Source organism: Falco peregrinus, chromosome 10 (genome assembly GCF_023634155.1).
Source record: "Falco peregrinus isolate bFalPer1 chromosome 10, bFalPer1.pri, whole genome shotgun sequence".
NCBI lineage: Eukaryota > Metazoa > Chordata > Aves > Falconiformes > Falconidae > Falco > Falco peregrinus.
The window spans coordinates 13375542-13397611 of record NC_073730.1 but is presented as its reverse complement, the minus strand read 5'-3'; the positions used below and the strand labels follow the sequence as shown (position 1 = coordinate 13397611).

Below are 22070 nucleotides of genomic sequence, written 5' to 3'. Positions count from 1 at the left end.
TGTTCTTTATTCTAAGTTTTATCTGCAGTTGTCCCTAAACATTACTCCATTCAGCTAGATTTCTGTAAACAGAAATATGCTGGGGCAGGAGACAGAGCTGTGAAGAACGTACATAGGATCAACAGAACCATTCTAGAAGCCCTTCCGTATTTCTGGGGTGGGTGTGGGGAGGGGACAACCAAAACCACTGATTTTTTTCAGGTGGTTCCAATGTAAGCTGATGCTTAGAGAATCTATTGAAAAACTCCATTGCAGTCTTGCTACCTGGGAAACCACTGTGAAGCATAAACATGTCCACATGGATAGGTCTTACTTTCTGCACATTTGAAAAAAACACTGAATAATCTTGTTCTTGAAATTTGACGCAAGATCCTTCCCCCTGATAGTGCTTTTTTTATCTTTACTGGGGTCATAAGAGCAATTCATTAAAGATACTATTTTACCAATAGTCAAAAATACAGCTGGATAGATGGCACAGAAAAAGATTATATAGGAAGCTTGTTAAAATCTCCTTGGCTGGCTTTTTTCTGCAGTTTTTGTTTTGTTTTAATATTTTAATCCTTATTTAAAATTTTAGAATAATTTTGAGGGATCTGAGAAATCTTCTCAGGTTCATAAGAACAGCAATGCCAGTTTTGTGCAATTTGTACAGAATGAGGTGAAAAATTCAGGCCATGGCGTGCATATGCAAGCACAGAAAAGGCCTTCGTTCCTCAGAGGCTATTAATCTCACACTGAACGTGTATGCATTAGGCGCAGAGCTGCTAGACTAAGTCAGTATCTCATCACTACTAGTCTCCTGCTGGCAGTGGACATCTGTGAAGTTATGATATGGATAGCAGTAATAAGTGACCTTTTCAACCTGGCACAGATTCAAAAGTGCCGTAACACTTCATGTACAAAATATTATTCAGTGCATATCCTTTCCATCTCTACTTCAGGATATCATTAGATGCAAAAGCCTAGGCAAATACATAATTCATGAGTGAAAAGTGAAATTTTTAAGTGCTTGGAATACAGAATCAGACATTTTCACCTGCAGTTGTTGTGCTCTACTGTAAATCTGCTTTCTTATTCTTCTCCTGATAGCAATCTACTATGGAGGGAGGAAGGGGCAGGAGGGAGACCTAACCTCAGCAACTCTTACATATAAACTTTACTTTCCTAAAATCTAAAATAAAATTTTACGTTGCAGCAATGCATCTAAAAGAAGTTCTTGTTGAGCTGACAGCAAGACTGTGCATTTGGGACTCTGTAGTTCATTAATACACTCAGCTTCAGATTTGAATTGAGTATTTAAGCTCCTGGATGTTAGAGGAGAGATCTTTTGATGATGTATTTGGAGGCTTCTGGTGACTGACATGTCGGAAAGGGATGCTTATTATTGCTGAATAACTGTTCATTGGATTTTAGATTTCAGCACAGAATTGTAACTGAGGAGATTGCTTTTCAGTTCCCTGATTTGTCCCCATGCATTTTATTTTTAACTTGTCACATAATTTAAAAACTATAGTGGTATTCCCATCATAAACTCTTTGGAGAGAAGAGATTTTTATTACGGGCTTAGCACAGGGGAGTCCTTTCCCTTGCAGCTTCTCATTCATTGTTCCAACCTTTGACTTACAAGCACTATGTTATCCATGAGACTTTAGAAAAAATTAGAATGTTAAAATGAAGGGCAACAAAGAGCTATAGTGTAAGGTTTCCTCAGTACATTTTTTGCTCATTATTGTTTCTCAGGGACAGAGAAAAATGAAATTCTATGTAGATGCCATTATAATACCATCTGTAATTACATACACAGAAGCAATTGATGGATACACCTATGCACCAGATCACTATTCATTGGGAAAAAAGTCTTTCTAGTGTGTGGGGCATAAAAATGTATGCTCTGAAACTCTTTGCTTATAGGTTAAGAAGTTGTGTTGGAAACATAAATAGTTACCCAAATACTTTCACCCGTGAAAGTGTTCCAGCCAATGAAAGAAAAGGCAGTTGCTCATGCTCACATACGCACATGGAGGTGGAAGACTGTTTTAGAGTAAAAGTCTTGTTTTATGCAGCATTTTAGTTTAAATTCCCTATTTTTTCCACTTTAGTTATTATATACTGGAAAAGCCTGACATGAAAATGAAAAAAAGAAGGGAGATTCTTTGCATATTGTAGCATGAATGATTTAATTTATAGTTGATGTTCAGAGTCTGAGTTTTCACTGGGGAGGCACGAACGCTCTTGAAAAAATTTTGAGTTCAGCTTACACAAAAACTTTCAGTGTTAAGGCTACCTAAGGACCTGTATCCTTTATATCCTCTAAGTCCATACAGGAAAAGGAACAGAGGATTTTCTTCACACTTCCTACCCACAGCATTCCTTTTCCCCTTCGAAAGCCACATAATTCCTAAAGTAGAGGATAGCCCCTTACTGCCCTACCCTCCTAAAGTAACCTGATTGTATATTCTGGCCAAAATAACAGAGTGGATTTTGCTTAGTATGTGATAATACTGCTTGTAAACTGTAAAATACCTGGAAAGTGTAACACTTGTTTATTTTGCATCAAACTAAAACAGTCTATATTTTGTTTCAAAGCTTTTTATTCCAGTATGTCCCTCAGCTGTGATAACAGAGGTGAACCTTATTTCAGCAGGTTTAGAAAGCAAGGGATGTGAGATATTTCCACTAATTGAATCACCTTTGCTTGGCATGTTTAGAATTATCCTGCTGGACATATAGTTTAGATTTGCATTTCTGCACATACTGCTAAATAAGAACACCAATATTGTGCAGTTTGTGCTCAGTGTTGTTTTTTCAGCTTGTTTGAAAAAGTGCACTAAAATAACAAATGTAAATAGAAGCAAAGATACAATTTGATAATATGTCATCTATAAGCTTCCCTTGCTTTAGTTGTATTCTTAACACATAACAGAACTGTGGTATGTCCTAGATATCCTGAAACTGGGAGCTTGGTTCATTCAGATACTTTTGAATACTTTGGTCATGGATCATATTTCCTAGGACTGCCACAATGAACAACAGCTCTTCACTTTCATAAAACTAGCATGTTTTCTTCTTTTGTAGAAGTCCCTTTTTGGCCCTACTTCTGATTTACTTTTTTCTAAGGAATAGGTATGATCTAAACTTTTACCCTATGAACAGTATTTTCCTCAACTAGCAGTCATTGAAATCAATGGAGTTACAAAATTTGCCACTGCTAAGAAAACAAAATAATTTAAGGTATTAAGCTTTGCTGATGTGGGGACAGAAGTAGATTTTTTTGATTGTAAGTGTCATTCATTTTATTTTTATTTTTAATTCTCATCAGGAGATTTCAAGAATTTGGTTTAACACTGCCTTGTTCTACTTTTTACTTGGTATAACTCAGCAGCATTCAGCACAGCTAGTTACTAAAGTAGAGCAGTAAAATTAGAAGGCAGTTGCATATCAAATGATACCAGCACAGAAGAATAGTGCCTTTGTGCTAAGAACTGACTTGTACATTCATTTTCCTGTAAATGCACAGACACTTTAATGTATATTTTAAAAGGCACTTTTTCTGTTTTGGCACTGAAAGGAAAGGTACTCACCAAAGGCCCAGGAGGGCCATCCTGACCTGGAGCTCCAGGTAGACCTTGTTCTCCCTAGAAAAGGCATAAAGTCTGCTTTACCAGGGGATATAGAAGAAATGCAACATTTAAATAATATTATATACTCCACTTACTTACCACAGGGCCAGGAATGCCCCGGAGACCCTCTGGGCCAGGTTTTCCTGCAGGTCCCTGTGGACCAACTGGACCCGTTTTTCCAGGAGCCCCCTCTGCACCAGGTTCACCCTAGAAAGAACATAAGCAACAGGTCAGAGAGGAAGAGCTGACTAAGCTTGGCATTGTAGGGATATACAAGCTGCAAAGTGAGAGCAAAGTTTCCTCACTCCATTTTTTAAAAGATTCTAAAGCAGTGTTCTGCACAGATGTGTTGGTTTTGGCTGGGATAGAGTTAATTTTCTTCATAGTAGCTACGAGGGAGATATGTTTTGGATTTGTGCTGATAATGCAGCAGTGTTGATAATGCAGAGACGTTGTAGTTGCTGCTGAGCAGTGCTTACACAGAGCCCAGGCCTTTTCTGCTTCTCACCCCACCCCACCAGTGAGTAGGCTGCGGGCACACAAGAAGCTGGGAGGGGGCACAGCCGGGATGGTTGGCGCCAACCGGCCAAAGGGATATTCCATACCGTATGATGTCTTGCTCAGCATATAAAGCTTAGAAAAGAAGGAAGGAACGGGAGGAACATTTGGAGTGATGGTGTTTTGTCTTCACAAGTAAGTGTAAAGCATGATGGAGCCCTGCTTTCCTGGAGGTGGCTGAACAGCTGCCTGCCGATGGGAAGCAGTGAATGAATTCCTTGTTTTGCTTTGGTTGTGTGCATGGCTTTTGTTTTACTTATTAAACTATCTTTATCTCAACCCATGAGTTTTTTCACTTTTATTCTTCCAATTCTCTCCACCATTCCACCGGCGGCAGGGGGGATGTGAGTGAGCAGTCATGTGGTGCTTAGTTGCCGGCTTGGGTTAAACTGCAATAACAGGACAGTTTATTGAAAAAAGATTTGATAGCTTCATATGCTTGCTTTTCTGGGGGGTGAGCTAAGTTGGGCCTGCATTGGTTAGAGTCCACCATGTACTGCTACTAACTATGGGTCTTAATTTGTATTCTATGGTTTGTCTATTATTACTTTGATAAATTTCACACTCAGTGTATGATAAGCAATTTAATTCTCATTTATATATAGTTTACACTTCCATGCTCCTAAAAAAATCTTGAATGCATTACCTTTGCACCTTTTTCACCTTGCCTGCCTTCAGCGCCAGTTGCTCCAGGAGGTCCCTGTAAAACATGGAGACTGAGCTCATAATCTGTTTTCTAAAATATTGCCAGTGAAGAAATTCTGAAAGTGCAATTTCCACTGTATTAATAAGTAGTAAATTCTAACAAAAGAACATTGCATTTCTTTCTTAATTATCCTGTGAATACAGGATGAAAGTCCCAATCTGTCATGTCAGTTCTTCATTTTACAAAATTTTCTAGTGTTTTAGAATATCTAAAAGAATATACATCACCTAACACCTCTGATATGATGAAGTCAAAACCAAAGAAATAGCTTGGAAAAAATCAAAACAGGATATAAAAGTAAAAGGAAAAGAACAATACTAATTCATGTAAACAATAATAGTTTTAAACTTGCTTTGCATTGGTTTCTATCTATTCACTGTAGTTTATCCACTGATTCCAAAAGGGCCTGTCATTCTACAGGGGACAGAATGGCATATAGTTCTTTATTCTACAAGTCAGGGATGTGGTCAGTAAGCCCTTTGATTACGTTTGGACAGTCAAAAATTGATACGTGTCTTAATATTATGCAGTAAATATGAAAGGAAAAAATATCACATGGCTAGAGGTTGTAAGGAATGACATATGCATAGATGTGGTGCTCAGGGACATGGTTTAGTGATGGACTTGGCAGTCCGGAGTTACCAGTTGGACTTGATGGTCTCAAAGGTCTTTTCCAACCTAAATTATTCTATGATTCTATGAAATAAAGATACTGACTACAAATAGCTTTTAGTATCAGATTTCCTGCTGTTGCTCTACAAAAGCTCTGTTTGACTAAGAACATAGAACTCAGTAGTGCAGGAGGATGTAGAGATGGGGTAAGGTTCAGGTGAAGGTCACAGAACAGGAGTTGCAGTTGTCCGGCAGCACTGTGACTACCTATTGCTGATGTCCCCCATCTTTTCTTTTCTTAAGGTTTCAGTGAAAAATAAAACAAAATTTTCCTCCTCCAAAAATTATCAAGGGCTGATTTTCAGGTCAGGGAATTAATATTCATGGCTTCAATTATGAACAGAAGCAGTATCTAGAATCTAATGTACTCTTCTGAAAATGGTTCTCTTATATATACTTAGTTTAGAAAAGACGTACTCAAGATAATGGACCAACTGTTTTCCTACAAGGTTAAGTTTTAGCCTGGGAAATGTCTTTATTAAAAGTAGCTATTTCTTGTCAATCAATGAGCAGCTTAAAGCAAAAGCACGATCAATCACAAGGCGATTTGCTGAATCTATAAAAATTACCTCCTAAGACTCATCTGTTCATTAATGCTGCAAGTGGTCTATTATGCAGAAATTAAAACCAATGTTCTAAGGACCAGCAACAAGAAGAATTCCATCAGTTCCATTTATTTACTAATTTCTACTTCGTAACAGATAAAAACATGCATGCCCCTAAAAGTAAAGCACTAAACCACATTCTTAATTTTACAGGTATGAACTGTTCTTCCAGTCAAGCATCTATCTGTATGCTTTGTAAGCTCAGGGTTTTAGATGAGAGTTTGACCTAATACCACTTTTTTATACTAGAGCTGAATTTAGCCCAAACTTTTTATAGCCTGATATATTTCACCATCCACTCCTGGAAATTTATGTTAATTTTATAACTATTTATATACAAGTATATTATCATTCATTTACTTCTGAAATTAAGCTTTTTCCAGGGTTGAGCTAAACATCTGCAGCACTGTATGAACCTTTGGGCCAACAGAGATAGCTCAGGCTTTCCATCCAAGGTTATGCAAAATGAATTGAATTACCCACATTGGTATTCGGTCATTTGTTGTGGGTATCGACAGGTTGTTGTTTTTGGTATTTTTAAGAGCTGTAAGTGGTAAAGGACTTAGTTTTACCTCTTCAGAATACAGAGAAGCTAAAAAGCCCTGGGCAGTGTGATCCAATTGCTGACTCCTTAAAACAGGAAGAATAATTTAAATCACTGCTGTTCCAATAATAATTTCTGATGCATATACCTCTTTGTGTACTCTGTAATTGGTTTGGTGGATCACAGTTTGCAGCGATAACAAGAAAAATAATTAGCAGATATATAAACAAATTCAGGAATATTTTAGAAACAGGACTTTTTTCTTACATTAATTGATTTACATGCCCATTGTTTTTACTGCTTCAGAATTCCTTGCACTCAAGTTCCCATATGGATTATAATCTACCCTATCTAAGAAACTGAAAAGGGTTGAGCGTGGTAGTTTGTATTTGAAAAATATGGTCTTTGCATAATCTAGAAATGCAGCTGTGACATGAATTAGCAGGGCTAAACCCACTGTGATCGCTACATTACAAATACAATGAATCATGATTGCCAGACAAAGGGGGTGCATTCATTATCAAACAGTGCCAATGCTGCACCAAGTGCAAAGCAGCTAAATGAACTGCTCTTTCTAACAGCCTGTGATTGCTGGCATGGCACAGATGGTGCTTCTACAGAGAAAGACTGCTAATTATTATTTATCTTACCTTCCTACACTTGAGTTGTTGGAGTGCCTGGTAAATTTTAACTGACAGAAAAGATCTCAATAACAATAATTTTAAATTAATGCATGGCTCCCCACCCTCACCACTCCAGCTATCATGGTGATTTTTATGATCATTACACTTTAAGTTTGGACATATTGCCTGATACATTTTATGTAGAACTGAGAAGACAAAAGAACTCATACAGAAAAAAAAATGCCCTCAATTTTTGCTACGTGAACCTATTGGGCATTTTTGTCTGCTCTTCCATACTTCATAATATCATTAAAATAACTTTATTCTGAAGATACAGTGGTGTCTCTGTTATAAAACTGAAAGTATCTGGTGTATTATAACTTTCGGACAGGCAGTGTTAGAAATATTTTTGGAAGAGCAATTGTTAGGTCTGAAAAGTAATATATTAGGATACAAATTTTGTGGATGCTCTAATGATCCATTTTTGTTTCATCCATAGATTTAACCTTTTATTTTGATTTAGACTTGAGCTAAGTGGTCATTAGCATGCTAGTCCATTTTACTTCTTCAGAGTAGGAATCTGGAATAGGCATATTGTTCTGACATGTACTTCCTAAAGTGGTATTTCTTAAAAGAAATTCACTATACTGCTTGTCTATGAGACCCTTGCTTAGCCTGCAAGGCTCTGGTTTTTACTATCAAAGCCTTTAGAGCACAACAGTCAAACAGGTTTGGTATTTGCTTGTCTCACCAACTAATACTCCTATTACTGTTATCCATCAATAACCAGGAAAAATAGTTTATTCATTTGATAGTTGAATGTCACTATGTGTGTCTGTAGCTGGTCTCTTAGATACAATGGGAAAACTGCATTTATGTCCATGTCTTTCACTAGAATTTGCTTCCCAGGGAAAGCCAGAGGATCCTCTTTGTAACCAGCAATACTAAACACAGATTGTTTAAAACTCTGAAAACTCTGGCAATAAATGTAATTTCAGAAGACTGGGCAGTGAAACCGAGGCCAGGTCAGTTCCAAAATAGAGGGGAAGAGGGGAATGAAAATTAGTAACAGAATAAATAAAGTGACTGTACAGTTGAGGAGTTCCAGGGAGTAGATTAAAAGCATGAATCCTGAGCTCTGCCAGCCTGTTGTTTCAGAGACAGCAAAATAAAAAACATGGTGGAATGCGGCTTTCTAGTAGTATAGCCAAAGCTGCACCTCCATAGACAGTGGTATTACTGCTGAAATGGTACCTCCTTTTGGATGAAAGGACACTTGTTAGGGCTTTCTGTTGAAACTGATTCTACCATAGAACTGACAAAAACTAATGAAGAGCATTTTTTGTGTTTATTCTGCCAGCAAAGTATGAAGCTTTCAATACTTCACTGTTTCTCTCTGGTATACATACAGTACAGACTCCCTACAAGCTTGAAACGTTCAGGTATTCAAGTAACAGAATCTGATTCTACAAAATGTTTTCTTCAGAATTCAGGAAAGGGATTGCTTGACAATATTTAGCCATACATTTTCCCTAAACTGTGTCAAACCACAAGTGACATGATATTTGTGTTTCTAAAGTGTTTTTTGTCTAGGTACAATCAGATTCAATAAATCCCATCTGTTAGGAATGAGCTACTGCCTTTCTATATAATAAAATAGGAAGTTCTAATCTGACATCAAACAAACATACTAATTGCTAATATTCAATCGAGCCATATTTCAGGTCTAGTGATAAGGTTGCTAATGCTACCATAACGATTTACAGCATTATAAGTGTTTTGCAAGTTGGTGAAGCGAATAGATTATTGTGTAAAATAGATAAAACTAATCAGGCATGTCAGTTCACTCAAGACTATTAAAAAGAGCAATTTAACGCATTTTGTTAAATAGCTCTCAGCTTACATTTTATGATGCCCCCCTCTCTTGTTTTTTTTAAGTGTAAAAACTACATCTAATTGATCTCTGAAGCAGACCTAAAGGTTGATGCATCTACTACAGTTCTGTAAGTGTAACATTATTTGCTGGTTTTGATTAGCTGTATTTGTAAAGCCAGTGAAGCTTCAAAGAGTTTAGAAATAATGAAACAGCTTCATAAGTTACAGAAATGTCTGAATGTTAATTTTGTATGCAGAGGGGATGACATAGGTTTACACAAAAGCTGCATTGAAATTATTTTATTTCAGAGGCTAAAGACACCAAAGCAGACACATTCTTCCTGTTCCCTAGTAGCAGCCATGTGCCTAGGGATGATATCTTGTATTACTCTCATAATAACTCACATCTATGAGCAGACACAAAATTCTTACCCTAGCAAACACTATATTAGCTTGGGTGAAAAGAAAAACTGCATTTATAGGTAAGGAATACATTCCTCTCTACCTATTTTTGTTCCCATGTTCCATGTAATGCATGTTAAAGGGTTTTTTTCTGCTGTTTCTATTTTTCATTCCTCCTATTACATTACTTAAACTTCAAACAGCATACAAGTAGCTGAAATTCTCTAGAACATAGCGCCTCAGAAAAAGACATGTACAAGAGAAAATGAGAAATTGCTTACTCTTTTCCCAGGTGGACCAGGTGGGCCAGCTTCACCTGAAGGACCTGGTGGACCCTGCAATGGAAAATTATAAACTGAATGGAAACAGAGAAGAAAGTTATAATCTTTATTAAATGCAACAAACTTCCATAATATGTTGGCCCCTTCCAACAGACAGACAGAAAGTACCAAAAATACACACATGGAAGTGTACCTGTTTATTCAACAAATCCTTTCTTAGGGTGGTCTTTTGAAATTCTTAACAGTTTTTGTTACTGCAGTCATTCTTTTTTTCTCTTCCTGTTTGCAACAAAACATTTCAGACCAGGAAGTGGCCACACAGAAGTAACATATGGTGTTAGCTTACTGCCTAACTCCATTAAGAAATTTCTTGCTTTCTCAGGTGCTGAAGTTGTTACTTCCACTAATTTTTTTCACTGACATCTGCGAGTTAGCTACCCCATGGGTGGCCTTCTCTTGAAAAATCTTTTTGCTCTGATAGTCATGTGTGGCTACTGACGGCTACTCCATCTTGATAAGCTGTGATACTCTTATTTATTTCAGGGTTCCTAATAGTTTGCTAAGCTTTTCTTCAGGAACTTTCTCTGAAAGTACCCATTGTTAAGACAGACATACAGTGATTAATTTCCTGAAGTTTGCAAGTAAACCTGCGTTTATAACTTACTTCCAACCATATGTTCAATGTGCTGGCATTTTTTATTTTGAGTCTGTACTGTATAGGATAATTTCCTGATAATCAGTACTTCCAGAGCTAGAAAGACACTTTCCAAAATGAAAACTACCTTTTCTTCAATAAAAAAAAATTAAATTTATGATATTGTAATATGGGAATCTACAGAAATATAAGAACTTTGATGCTTAATATGGGTATTGCTGAGCTACTTTTTAGCTTTCTTAAAGCAGAAACATCAAGATCTTGCTTCATTTCATCAGGTCAGCTAATGAAGATTATTTGGCTGCAGCTCTCCTTTTGTTATGCTCAGAGTTGCTCTAATTTTAGTGCTCCTCAGCAGCTCCAGGACAAATCCTTAACACATCATTTGTTTCTACTTCTAAAAGAAATTGAACTCTTGCTTCTGATTGTTACTATAATATGGGCGGTTCTATCTCTGCAAGGAAATTAATAGATATTTTTCGGTATAATAGAAAGAGCATCCATTTAGAAAATATTTTTAGGAGTATGAATGTATAGAAACTACTGATTCATCAAAAGATACTTTGTTAGTATAGAAAAGAACACGCAGCTGAAAAAAAATAACAGAAACAACTCACAGGTTGACCAGGATCACCATCTTCACCCTTCTCTCCACCAACACCATCTTGACCCTACATAATTCACAGGAAAATAAACAAGATACAAACTTCAGCTACATTAAGTAACATAGTTTCATATATAAAACTAACAGCACTTTCTACAGAGCATTTTCCTAAGGACATTAGTTTTCAAGCTTAAAGATTTCTAAACCTTTTTTAAGCCTTAAGAAATATACGAACAGAAAAGCAACAGATCTTACAGGCAAGACCTCATTCCCAGACAAAGAAGAGGCAGGGTTAACTAGAAATTAGTACAAACCAAGACTAGGACCTAAACCTGGTTTTTAAGTATACTTACAGCTGGACCAGGTTCCCCAGGGGGACCAGGATCTCCAGGAAAACCAACTGGCCCCTAGATAAATCAAGAAAATAACAAGGAACATGTAATCCTTTGACAAGCAGGTAGCAATGATCACAAATATTTTATGAAACATGTAATGAATTTAGTTCAAATGTAGAAAATTATATACAGTTCTGTACGTAGCACAACAGCAGTGCTTCACAGTGCTTTGTGTTAAAATTATTAAGCTCACTTACTGGGTTACCCTTGGGCCCATCATCACCTGGAGGTCCTTTAGCACCTGGTGGTCCAGCTGCTCCAGGTGGACCAGCCTCACCTTTTTCTCCCCTTTCACCTTTTGGACCCTGTGGAAAACATATGAACACAAAAATGTCATCTGGAAATTGAATGGCTAAAAAGAGATCCCAATAACAAAACTGTCTTTCAGACCTCGACAATGTTACTCCTTAATAAATACTGGCATTTGAATGTGAATTTAGGACCTCAGACTCAGACTGAAAAACCTATAAATCTCAGGTCAAGTGCCAACAGTGCAAACCCAGTTTGCATCAAGGAACTGCTTCAGAGAGAAAAACTTGCATGTCAAAGTTAATACTTCTGGAAGAAAACAATAGATATTCTTTTAGGAAGGCTTCAGCTTTGTCCTGTAGGTGTTAGTACAAGATGTAGCTATAATTATACAGAAACAAATTGCATTTTAAAGGTATAAGTTCTTCACTAAAAACTTAAAGAAAACATATACAATTACACAAGAAATCTGATTAAATGCTTTCTAAATTAAACACACCATAATAAAGGTTAATAATAAGAGAAAACCAAAATACTCACAGATGTTCCAGATTCTCCTGGAGGCCCAGGGTTACCAGCTTCTCCAGGTTCACCCTGTAAATGCATGAGATAAATCGATGAATCATTAGAGAACATAATTCTATGATTTTACTTCTGTTATTACATGTTCTTCTCATGCTTTTTCATGTGAACAGCTTACAAGAACCGTCTTTTATTGGGTCTACCTAAAGGGGATTGAGTTACATACAGTTTTGCAGAAATGGATTCTGAAATTTTAGAGAGAATATATCAAACTAAGGTTTTTGTGAGACAGGGATCTAACTTTCCCTTGGGCTTTGTAAGATCTTCCCCTTTATTAGCCCATATATTGCAAATTTCCTGTTTGTCATCTTGCTTTCTAGTCACAAAAAAAAAGCAAAGAAGTCTATCAACTCTGTATGTTTTTTTCTTTAGAAAATACATTTTTCCTGGAAGCAAGTCTCTACAAGTAAGAGCATACTAATCAGAAATTAATGTAAATGGAGTGAAGATACTGTTTCTATAGGTACTTAGAATAAAAAATCATATAAGGAAAAACATAAGGATAAGATTATAGCATAACAGTAAAACTTTCACCACAGGCTACAAAGGTGTACGCTATGTATTTACTGGTGATGAAAATTGTTTAGTAAAGCAGATGGCTTTAAGGACAACAGCACACAGAAATCTGTGCAAGTCAAAGATTATACAAGAATAAATGAACATTTAAGTTAATTTAGTCTCTTTTTGAGCTAATACACAGCATTAGCTCAGTGACTGTCTTTGCAATTGTTAATTTTAAAGTTTAGTTATGACTGATTGTTTTCTAGCTCAGTGGTCTGATAAATAAACATTTATAAAAAACTACTCTGTTAGTAGAATATTTAGTTATTAGCATCACAGACACGCAAATTTGTGAAAGGATAACAGAATCTGCTTTATGATTGTCATGGAGTTCTGAGATATGAGTTCTGTATATTTTTATTCCAAAGGATTTCTCAATGTAACTGCTAATGGGATTTTTTTTCCCCAATATGTATTTCTTTCCAAACCAAATGAACCTTGTCAATAATGATACCTATAAACAAGAGTACTCCAGTGCTGAAAGTGCATTTCACCTAGTCCCCTCTGCTGAACTCAAACCACAGATTTGGAATAAATCTGTGTATCCATCATATCCTCTATGGCCTGCATGCCACTCTTTCTTCTATGACAATTCAATCAATATTGAATGCATCTCCGTCATTTCCATGCAGACAGTATAAAAGTATAAACCATAAAATATGAATCTTAGACAAATTTGGTGTAGATACTGAACTTTTTGTTCATACAAGTTAATGGTAGTACAATGACCTCACTGGGACCAGAATTTGCCCCAATATAAATATTACATTAGATGAATGGAAGATTTAAGTATCCAACTGGATTGTAGAATAGGATAATTAACAGATAACCACAATTTTAGAAGCAATATTAGAATGTCCTTGAGAAAGGGCACTTTTAAAGGGTGAATTTGCCTTTAGAAAATGTGGTATGTTTTATTAGACATACTTAAATTTGCATCAATCTTAAACATTAATGATACCTTTTAGTACTTAATAGTCATTTGCTTCAGTGATACAGTATTTGTTATTTAAAAAAAAATAATCATCTAGAGGATACATCAGATCAATAAGCATTAAGTATGTTTCCTAGGAAAATTCGTAACCATAATTTCCTTACCCTCTGCATGAACTTTACTGAACTGCAGCATCATTAGTTTTGGTTTGGGTTTTTTTGTCCATGCCTAGTATCAATCAAATTAGATTTACGTAGCAACAGAGAATGAGGTCTGGAATTAGCAAGAAATTGATTTATTCAAGTTAGTAGATATTTTATATCTAACAGAGTCCACAACATAGACCCTTTCAACAAGTGTCCCCATTTCAGGACAAACTAAACGAGTGACATCTGAGCACTAATTGTGCCAAGTCTTTCCTGACAAGCACTTGTGCCAGTATAATCCCCTTCTAAGCTTCTCAGAGAACGAGTTCTTTTTCTGCCTCTCTGCCAAATGATACTGTAATTTATGATGACTCACATTTGATTTGTAATCCGCTCTTTACCCATGCCATTGAAAAACACATCTCCAACATATTGACCTATACTGAGGACAATGGGGGAACACTGCGCTCCTGGGATCTCAGGGGTCCCTGCTATGCACGCATGCTGAAACTGGCAGATCCAGACAACCTATATGAGCTCTGTGCATAGTAACTCCCCAATAAGCAGCAGTGTGGAAGGCAACAAAATTGGAAGGGCTAGAAAATGTCAAGATGTTCCCCTTAAAGGGCATCTGTGAAAGATGAGACCAGTTAAAGTTTCATTTCACATTAATACTTCTAAATCATTGCTCTATTAAAAAATGTTACTCTTCCCTGTATGCAGTCCTTGTTTTTTCTGACACTGGTTTTTATATTCCAAATATTAGGTACTATGAAAGGTTGTATTTGTTTTAGTCAGCTGTTAAGGGAGTTAAACAATGTCTTGATAGAGAAGATTGTAGCTGATATATATTTACACAGTGCATATTTATAGCTACTAAAAACTGTGCAATCTGTAAGTTTTTGTTTGCCCTTGTCTTTCTTTGCATTTTTGGTAATGATGGTATTAATTCAGAATCTGGTACACCTTCTCCATGGGAAATATCTCATGTTCTTTTGGGAAATAGATTTTATGATATAATAGTAGATATATTCCACCTCTAGAATTTTTCCCCTCTTTTTTTATCAGGTCAGATCTTTCAAAATTTAGCATGTCTTTCTAAGGCAAAGCATTCCTCTGACAATTTCAAGAGCAAAAAGAGACATTCTAACCTGCAAAGTCATGTCATTCCACCGACACATTTTATTCTGAAAACTGCCTTGGATTAAGCAAGCAGAATTATTTCTATCAGACTAAGGACAGTAGTTTAAAAATCCTTTGTTTTCCTTATTATGACCAGTTGTGTAGAGCTGTCCATAAAAAGCACAGAGACCGAGAGATAGTGAATGGAAGGCTGACACCTTTTGGTTAAATTCTGGGACATGGTGATTTATTGTGTAAGAATGAGAGGCAACTTTGCAACTGACTGGGTTGTGAAAAAGATTCAGTTACACTTTTGCTCCTTTTTACTATCCTCAAAAACAAACAAACAAAAGAGAAAAATTGTGATTCCAGAAGACAATCCCTTTTCACATAGGTATGCATGTGTGATTGTTACATATATTATGGCTCTGTGGAGAGCTAAATTAATTAAAAGATAAGTTCTAAAGCTGTCCTATATTTTCTGGGAGGGGTTATGTTTAGAAGCATGTTGGAGAGATGGAGAAGAATGAGAAGAGATCAAGTCAGTGAGTCATGTAAAGTTATTAAAAGTAATTTGTTAGGTCAGATATTCAGGCAGCATAAACTGTCTTAGACACATCTTGATTAAGCATCTTTGCAATTGTCTGTACACAGGTGTGCAGAAAAATGATGTGCACACATAAAGATGTCTGTGAAAACTTACAGGACATGTTCTTAAACTTAGGGCCAGAATACTCAATTGATTTTCTTTTCTCACTTCCATCTGCAGTATAAATCAATGACTGATTAAGCATTTAAACTATTGATCTCACTTATTTACTGTGTTGGACTACTTATTAGTATACTATTTTAAAAATTATTTTAGAATTATATAATAGGAAGGAGTATAAACCCAGACGAATGTAGTGGTTTTTTAACATGAGACTTTACAGTAAAACAGATCGAAACTCTGAGAGGCTACAGAAAGAACACTTAGGTTCTGCAAGACATTAATTTTGCATTACTCATTAACTCTGCCAGTTTAATGCATGCTATGGAAGGAAGAAAGTGTGGAAGAATGGCACAGTACTCAGTGCAGTTATCACAGATTAACCTAAATTAGAAAGACAAATTTATTTTGTTAGGCTTTGTGGAAGAGAAGTATGAGGTTAATGTTACTTGTTCTGTTTCCTCTCTGTTGTAAATTCTTATGTAAAGTAAAACACCTAAGGCCCAGTTTTGAGGAGTCGTGAGCAACTTACTGCACGTTAGGCCTTTGATATCTAACTAGAGTTAATCATGTGTTGGTACATTTGGATTTCCCACTTTTTCTTAATTATAAGCACAACAAAGAGAAGAATCTCTGGGTGGAAGCTGGATTTAAACAGTTCTTGTTGAGTGCAAGTCTTAAGACTTCTAGACTGCTCCATGGAAGCTACAGGCATTAATAATGCAAGGCTACATGCACATTTGTACTGCAGATGTCTTTGAACATTTAGGCCTTTGTGTCTTCAGCAGAGGAAACAACAAGCTAGTTAAAAATACATGGCACTAAGTGTGAAAAAATTTGTTTATGTTTTGCCAGAAGACAAGGGGGCTTTGAAACCCTAATATTAATAACACAGTATCTCCTAGTCTAACCATTCAAATAGGAAAGTAAGCAAATCTATTTCACTCCCCAGCAGTGACAGGGAGGATGCCAAAATGTTTTTCCACACTCTACAATCAGCACTGCATTACGTTATCTGTAGTTTGATACGTCTTTCCTGAAAGGGATGCAGTGGCCAAAGCATGCTGACATAATAAAAATGTTGGGGAAAAAATATGTGGGAAGAAAAGGAAAAGAGAAAATGCATGAAAAGTGTGAACTGCCCTCTCACTGAGGCAACTCCTCCTGACAAAACAACTCTTTATCATTTCTAAGCTTGCAGAACTCATTAAATGGAACTGAAATTAAGAAGGAAGGTATCCTAACCAGGAAAATTACTGGCATGTACTAAAACTCGAGGAGGAGGAAAAGTAATTAGAATAAATAAAAACTTCCAAAATAACATACTTGGAAGCTTCTCTGTGTGAATGCAGAGAATATGGGAAATAAGCAAGAGGAAATAAAAATGACAACCAGTGATAAACAGGCTGAATTTCATGTTCTTGAATTAAATTTGGGGGGCTGATTATTGCAAATAGGGATTCTAAATCACACAGAAGAGTCACAGGGAGAAACAAAGGAGTAAGGAGTTCAATATAAGTCAATGTTTCTATAGAATTACCGGAATGTAATTTGATCATGAAACAGTACAAATTAAAAAAGGTGATTGAAACCAATGACAAAATTCCTATTGACTTCAATGGGCCACAATATTATACAAGGGGTTTTTTTAAAGCAGTGAATATTATGGGTGCAATCCTGGATATGGCGGTTCATAAGAAACATTTTTCTCAGTACTCTAGCGCTCACAGGAAGAATTTTTCTTCCCACAGTGCCCATTTTTTTCTGTATTCTGCTGACAGACTCTCTTTTTCCAGTAACTTTTTTTGCCATCTCTACCAACGCTAAAATTCAGACATGTTTTTGGTACTCTTCCCAGAGAGAAAAACAAATCCTGCAGCTCTTCATGAGGCCAAACTCTCTTTCAAGATAGGCTGGAGGAACAACATCACAAATCTGGGAGATTAGAGGGAATATCCTTGTTAATAATACAGTCAAGCAGGAGGACATCATGTTTTGTATGCCTTAGGCAGTTTTAGGTAAAAAAAGATTGAAGACAGAAGAATGCCACTGCTACCAGGAGGTGAGTTGATGCTCAGAGCCACACTGAGAAACAGGGAATGCAATGAAGCATTGTCAGCTTAAGACATGACCTTGCTACCGTGAAAAACCTACAGTATAAAGTTAATATTTTAATCTTCTTGGGCTGTATACCCTTTGATCTCAAAAGAAAAAGGCGGCAGACAAAGTTGGATACTTTTCCATCAAGCCATATATTATATTACATTATTCCAGTACCCTACCATATCCCAGAGCACTGGTAAGTGATTTATTTGATGGACATGTAGGAAAAAATCATGAAACATCTGAAGAGTCTACTCAAAGAATAGTTTGGTCATACTGATGAGAAGTTGGTGATTCCTTTTGGCGTGGCCCTAATGTAAGTGAAGGGCTATTTAAAGAAAAGTGAAAAAAATAGACAACCAAAATTTTATAGTAGATGTCAACAATATTGAAGAGCATTATAGGAAAGATCTTTTGTTATTACAGGGTGTGGACAAGAAGTTTGTGAGAAACCATAGCACAAACTGCAGGTTTTAATTTTTTTTTTTATTATTATTAATCATACAAATGATCCTGGGAAAATAATGGGAACTTCCTTATTTTGTGAAAAGAATACCTAAAAGCTCTGTGAAGCAGAGTGACATGCTTTTGGACAGTGATCAAGAACAGAATCATAACAAATATATATGATTTTGATTGACCTGGTACTTGAGTCATTATTTGCGAATTCAGAGATCTGATGGATTTGTACCTGAAGGTACAATATTGGTACACTGTGTCAAAGAGAATATGTGGATAAATGAAAGCAAGCAGAAGTTAAGACTTTTGAAGTGCAGAAGCTCAGTAATGGTGTATGAGAAAGATGAGGGAAAATTTAAATATCTGATGGGACAGGAATAAAAAGGAAAAACTTGCTTCATGTTCTGAAATGTTATCAATACAGTGATCTTTCTAAAAAGCTATCAATACTGACATTCCTAGGGATGTCTTTTCTAGGATTCATTGACATCAGTGTTTTATTGAATACATATGATACTCTGTGGCAAATTTTTAAATATTCAAGAGCAATCTATATAGTTTCTCAATAAGTTATTTATACAGTGGACTAGAATATAATTATCTTCTGTTTCCTGCACCTTATGCTTTGTTCAAAATCTTCTTTCCAAATGCAAAATTAAAGAAAAAACGAATACTAAATCTGTAACATTTCTGTAACATTACAGCAAAATGCTTTTAGGTTTACAAGCTGGCTGAGGTCATCTAACTCAGTAAAATAAACATAAATAGGAATTTCAAGAGACTTTTATATTTTGTGTTTGCTGAGCATTTTATAATAGTTTACACTGATGAATGAAAGCATGCACAAAAAAGCCATTATGTCTATTGCATACAATATCTTTCGTTTAAGAAAAAAAAGGATATATCTGACACGTTATTTGGGTAAAGCATGAAATTAAAAAAACCCAACGAAACAAAACCCCCCACACCACTCCCTATACTGGTAGGAAATGTTCTGAATAGAGAACTGAAAATAGCAATGAACAAAATTCTGATGAATCAATGTCATACAGCATCAGTCTTCAGTCAGGTTTTCAACTAGCACAAATCATCCTCAAATTTTTTACTTTATTTGAACTATTTCTGTCTGTATGAGGAGCAGATACATATTGATGCTTCAGGACTGCTTCACCTCATAGATATGTTTACCACTGATATATTAGATAATAGCTTATATTCTTAATGTTCCAGATAGAGGGTTATATGATATTCTAAGCTACAGCAGTATAAAATGAAAAACACTTGAAACCAATAATGTTACTGTAGACATCAAACTATGTAGTTAAGGAAATAACCATAACCTTACTTTAATCCTTCACCTGAAACCTACCTTTTCTGCGCTAAAGCTTTTTCCTCTGTTTTTTAAATATTTTTGTGATGTAAAACGTGAAATAAAAAGACCAACCATGGTAAGTCAGCCATTAGTACAGCTAGATCACTATTAACAATTACTAGATCAATGAAGGATATTTGGAAACTGTAATATACCCATGTAGCTCCAAAGCAGAATCAAAATGTATATTCATATTCTTATTCCAATGTTTTCTATTCCTAGGAGGTTATTATCAACACTCACCTTTTCACCAATGCCTCCAACAGAGCCAATTGAGCCTGGGGGGCCTTGAGGACCCTACAGTGATAAAAGAAATAAATGATAAATGAAAAAAGTTACCCCAAATATAGCACTTATTACTGAATTACTGAGAGGAAAAAAAAGGTTATTCCTTACATCAGCTCCATTAGGACCCTGGGGACCTCTTGGACCTGGAGGGCCAGGTGGACCCTGTATCAAAGAGACAATTTGATATAGTTACAATCATAAAGATTAAGTCCAGTGGGGCTTTTTTGGCCAATGACAAATAATATAGTCGATCTGTAGAGGACTTTTAATCTTTGCAGTACTACAGAAACAGCAGGGCCAGATTGCTACCCGTTGCATGATTTCACAAGGTGCAGGGGATCCAGGCTGTCATACAGTATCTGAGCTGGAAATGATCTGACTCCTGAGGATTGGTTTCCTGCATTGTATTTTCCCTGCAGGTTACCTGCATACTCATTCCACTATGCAAAGACCCTTGAGCAGCTTGTACGTCTGTTAACAGCCATGTGGCAGTACTGCACCATGGAGCCTACAGATGGGCAATAATAAAGCATACAGGCTTGGCATAGGGTGTTGGAGGCAAATGTATACTGTAGATACCCTGCATTTCAGTCAGGACCAGCCCAGAGGGCATTCTCTCAACAGTATAAACAGTTGGGAAATGTAGTTTCAAGATCACCCAGAGAAACAGTAAACATAACCGAAGAGTGTTTACCATCTTGTGGCCTGCAGTTACCTGAGGCTAAGTACAATGCCCTGAATTTCAGAAAAGTTGCACCAAACTCTGATGCAGTGGTCTCTCCTTTTTCTCTTTCTTTCCTGAACCTGCTTACCACTGTCCTGTCTTGGACACACACAGCATCTGCTTTGCTACTTTTCAGAGTATTTTCTTAAGTTACATAAATCTCTATATTAAGGATGGGACAGACATGGGAAAGGGAAGTAAATCCCAGAGGAAGTTTGTGTCATACAAAATGTTTCATACTCAGGCACCAAATTCAGGAGCAGCTTATAAAATTGTGAGCCACAGTGAAAAGACAGTAATAAATGGATGATATTTATCTCCTCCAGAATGACCAATGCAGAGGAAGTCTTACCATTGGGCCCACATCACCATTTTCACCCTTTTCACCTGGTGGGCCAGGCAGCCCCTAAAACACATAGAACAGAAAAGAAAACTGTGAGTAGGGTACCTGGAATGATGAGTTATAAATCAATATGAAACAATACAAATCAGATCTACATGTGAAACTTGGGAACTTGGCAGAGGGGAACAAGAAAATAAAACCTATTTGCATTAAAATAAAATTTAAAAAAAGAGGTTTTTATATTACAGCAAATGTATAGATAGTCCTAGTATCCTTAAACCAGATGAGGCAGAAAATTTTTGAAAAAGCCCAGACACAAATGCTAGGGTGGCTGACTTCAAAAGCACTACCATCATTATCTAGCCCCCAGGGTGGGCGTCTGGGTAATTTAATTTATGCTATACGTATATATGTAAAGAAAACACGATCAGTGCAACATAATGAAGTGCTATGCAAAGATGTATCAGCAACCTGAAGTACTGGAAACTGTATAACTGCTTTATTAAGGTGTCCAGTGGAGGCAATAAATCCTACTGAGAGGCATTACATCGGGTTATACAAACATATCCTTAGAAGCAAAGTGTCCAAGTTTGACTTATAACAAACACCAGGAAAAGGAAAGTATAGCTGATGTTAATACTGATATCTAGTATAATGTTACCACAGCTAGAAGCACTATCACCACTAAGCTGGGCATTCCTAAATGTAGGATCAAACTTGGCTTCTATAAAAAGCAGATCCCCTGGATCTAAAGTCAATAGCATTATATTGACTTACATTACATTACGATCTGGTTCTATGTTTCACCACCTGGGTTCTGCTGCTTTCAAAGTATGTTGTCAAACTGTAGCTAACCAGATTGGAAAGCACAATTTGCCATATTTGCTACAAAGCTGTATAAAAAAGTATGAGACAAACTTAGCCAACTCTATATCCAT

The 22070-nt window shown here is 36.4% G+C and overlaps 1 protein-coding gene across 4 annotated transcripts in view; it reads right to left on the bottom strand.

Annotated features, from left to right (window-relative positions):
- Positions 1 to 22070, bottom strand: part of COL11A1 (collagen type XI alpha 1 chain) — a 160224-nt gene that overhangs the window by 12051 nt on the left and 126103 nt on the right. For all 4 annotated transcript variants that reach the window (XM_013298969.3, XM_055815615.1, XM_055815614.1 and 1 more), the window contains 11 exons: positions 21142 to 21195; positions 20174 to 20227; positions 20021 to 20074; positions 12330 to 12383; positions 11738 to 11845; positions 11499 to 11552; positions 11159 to 11212; positions 9887 to 9940; positions 4825 to 4878; positions 3720 to 3827; positions 3582 to 3635 (listed from right to left, as the gene is read on the bottom strand). In XM_013298969.3, the coding sequence (XP_013154423.2) occupies positions 3582 to 3635; positions 3720 to 3827; positions 4825 to 4878; positions 9887 to 9940; positions 11159 to 11212; positions 11499 to 11552; positions 11738 to 11845; positions 12330 to 12383; positions 20021 to 20074; positions 20174 to 20227; positions 21142 to 21195 (702 nt within the window). The remainder of the gene's footprint in view (positions 1 to 3581; positions 3636 to 3719; positions 3828 to 4824; positions 4879 to 9886; positions 9941 to 11158; positions 11213 to 11498; positions 11553 to 11737; positions 11846 to 12329; positions 12384 to 20020; positions 20075 to 20173; positions 20228 to 21141; positions 21196 to 22070) is intronic.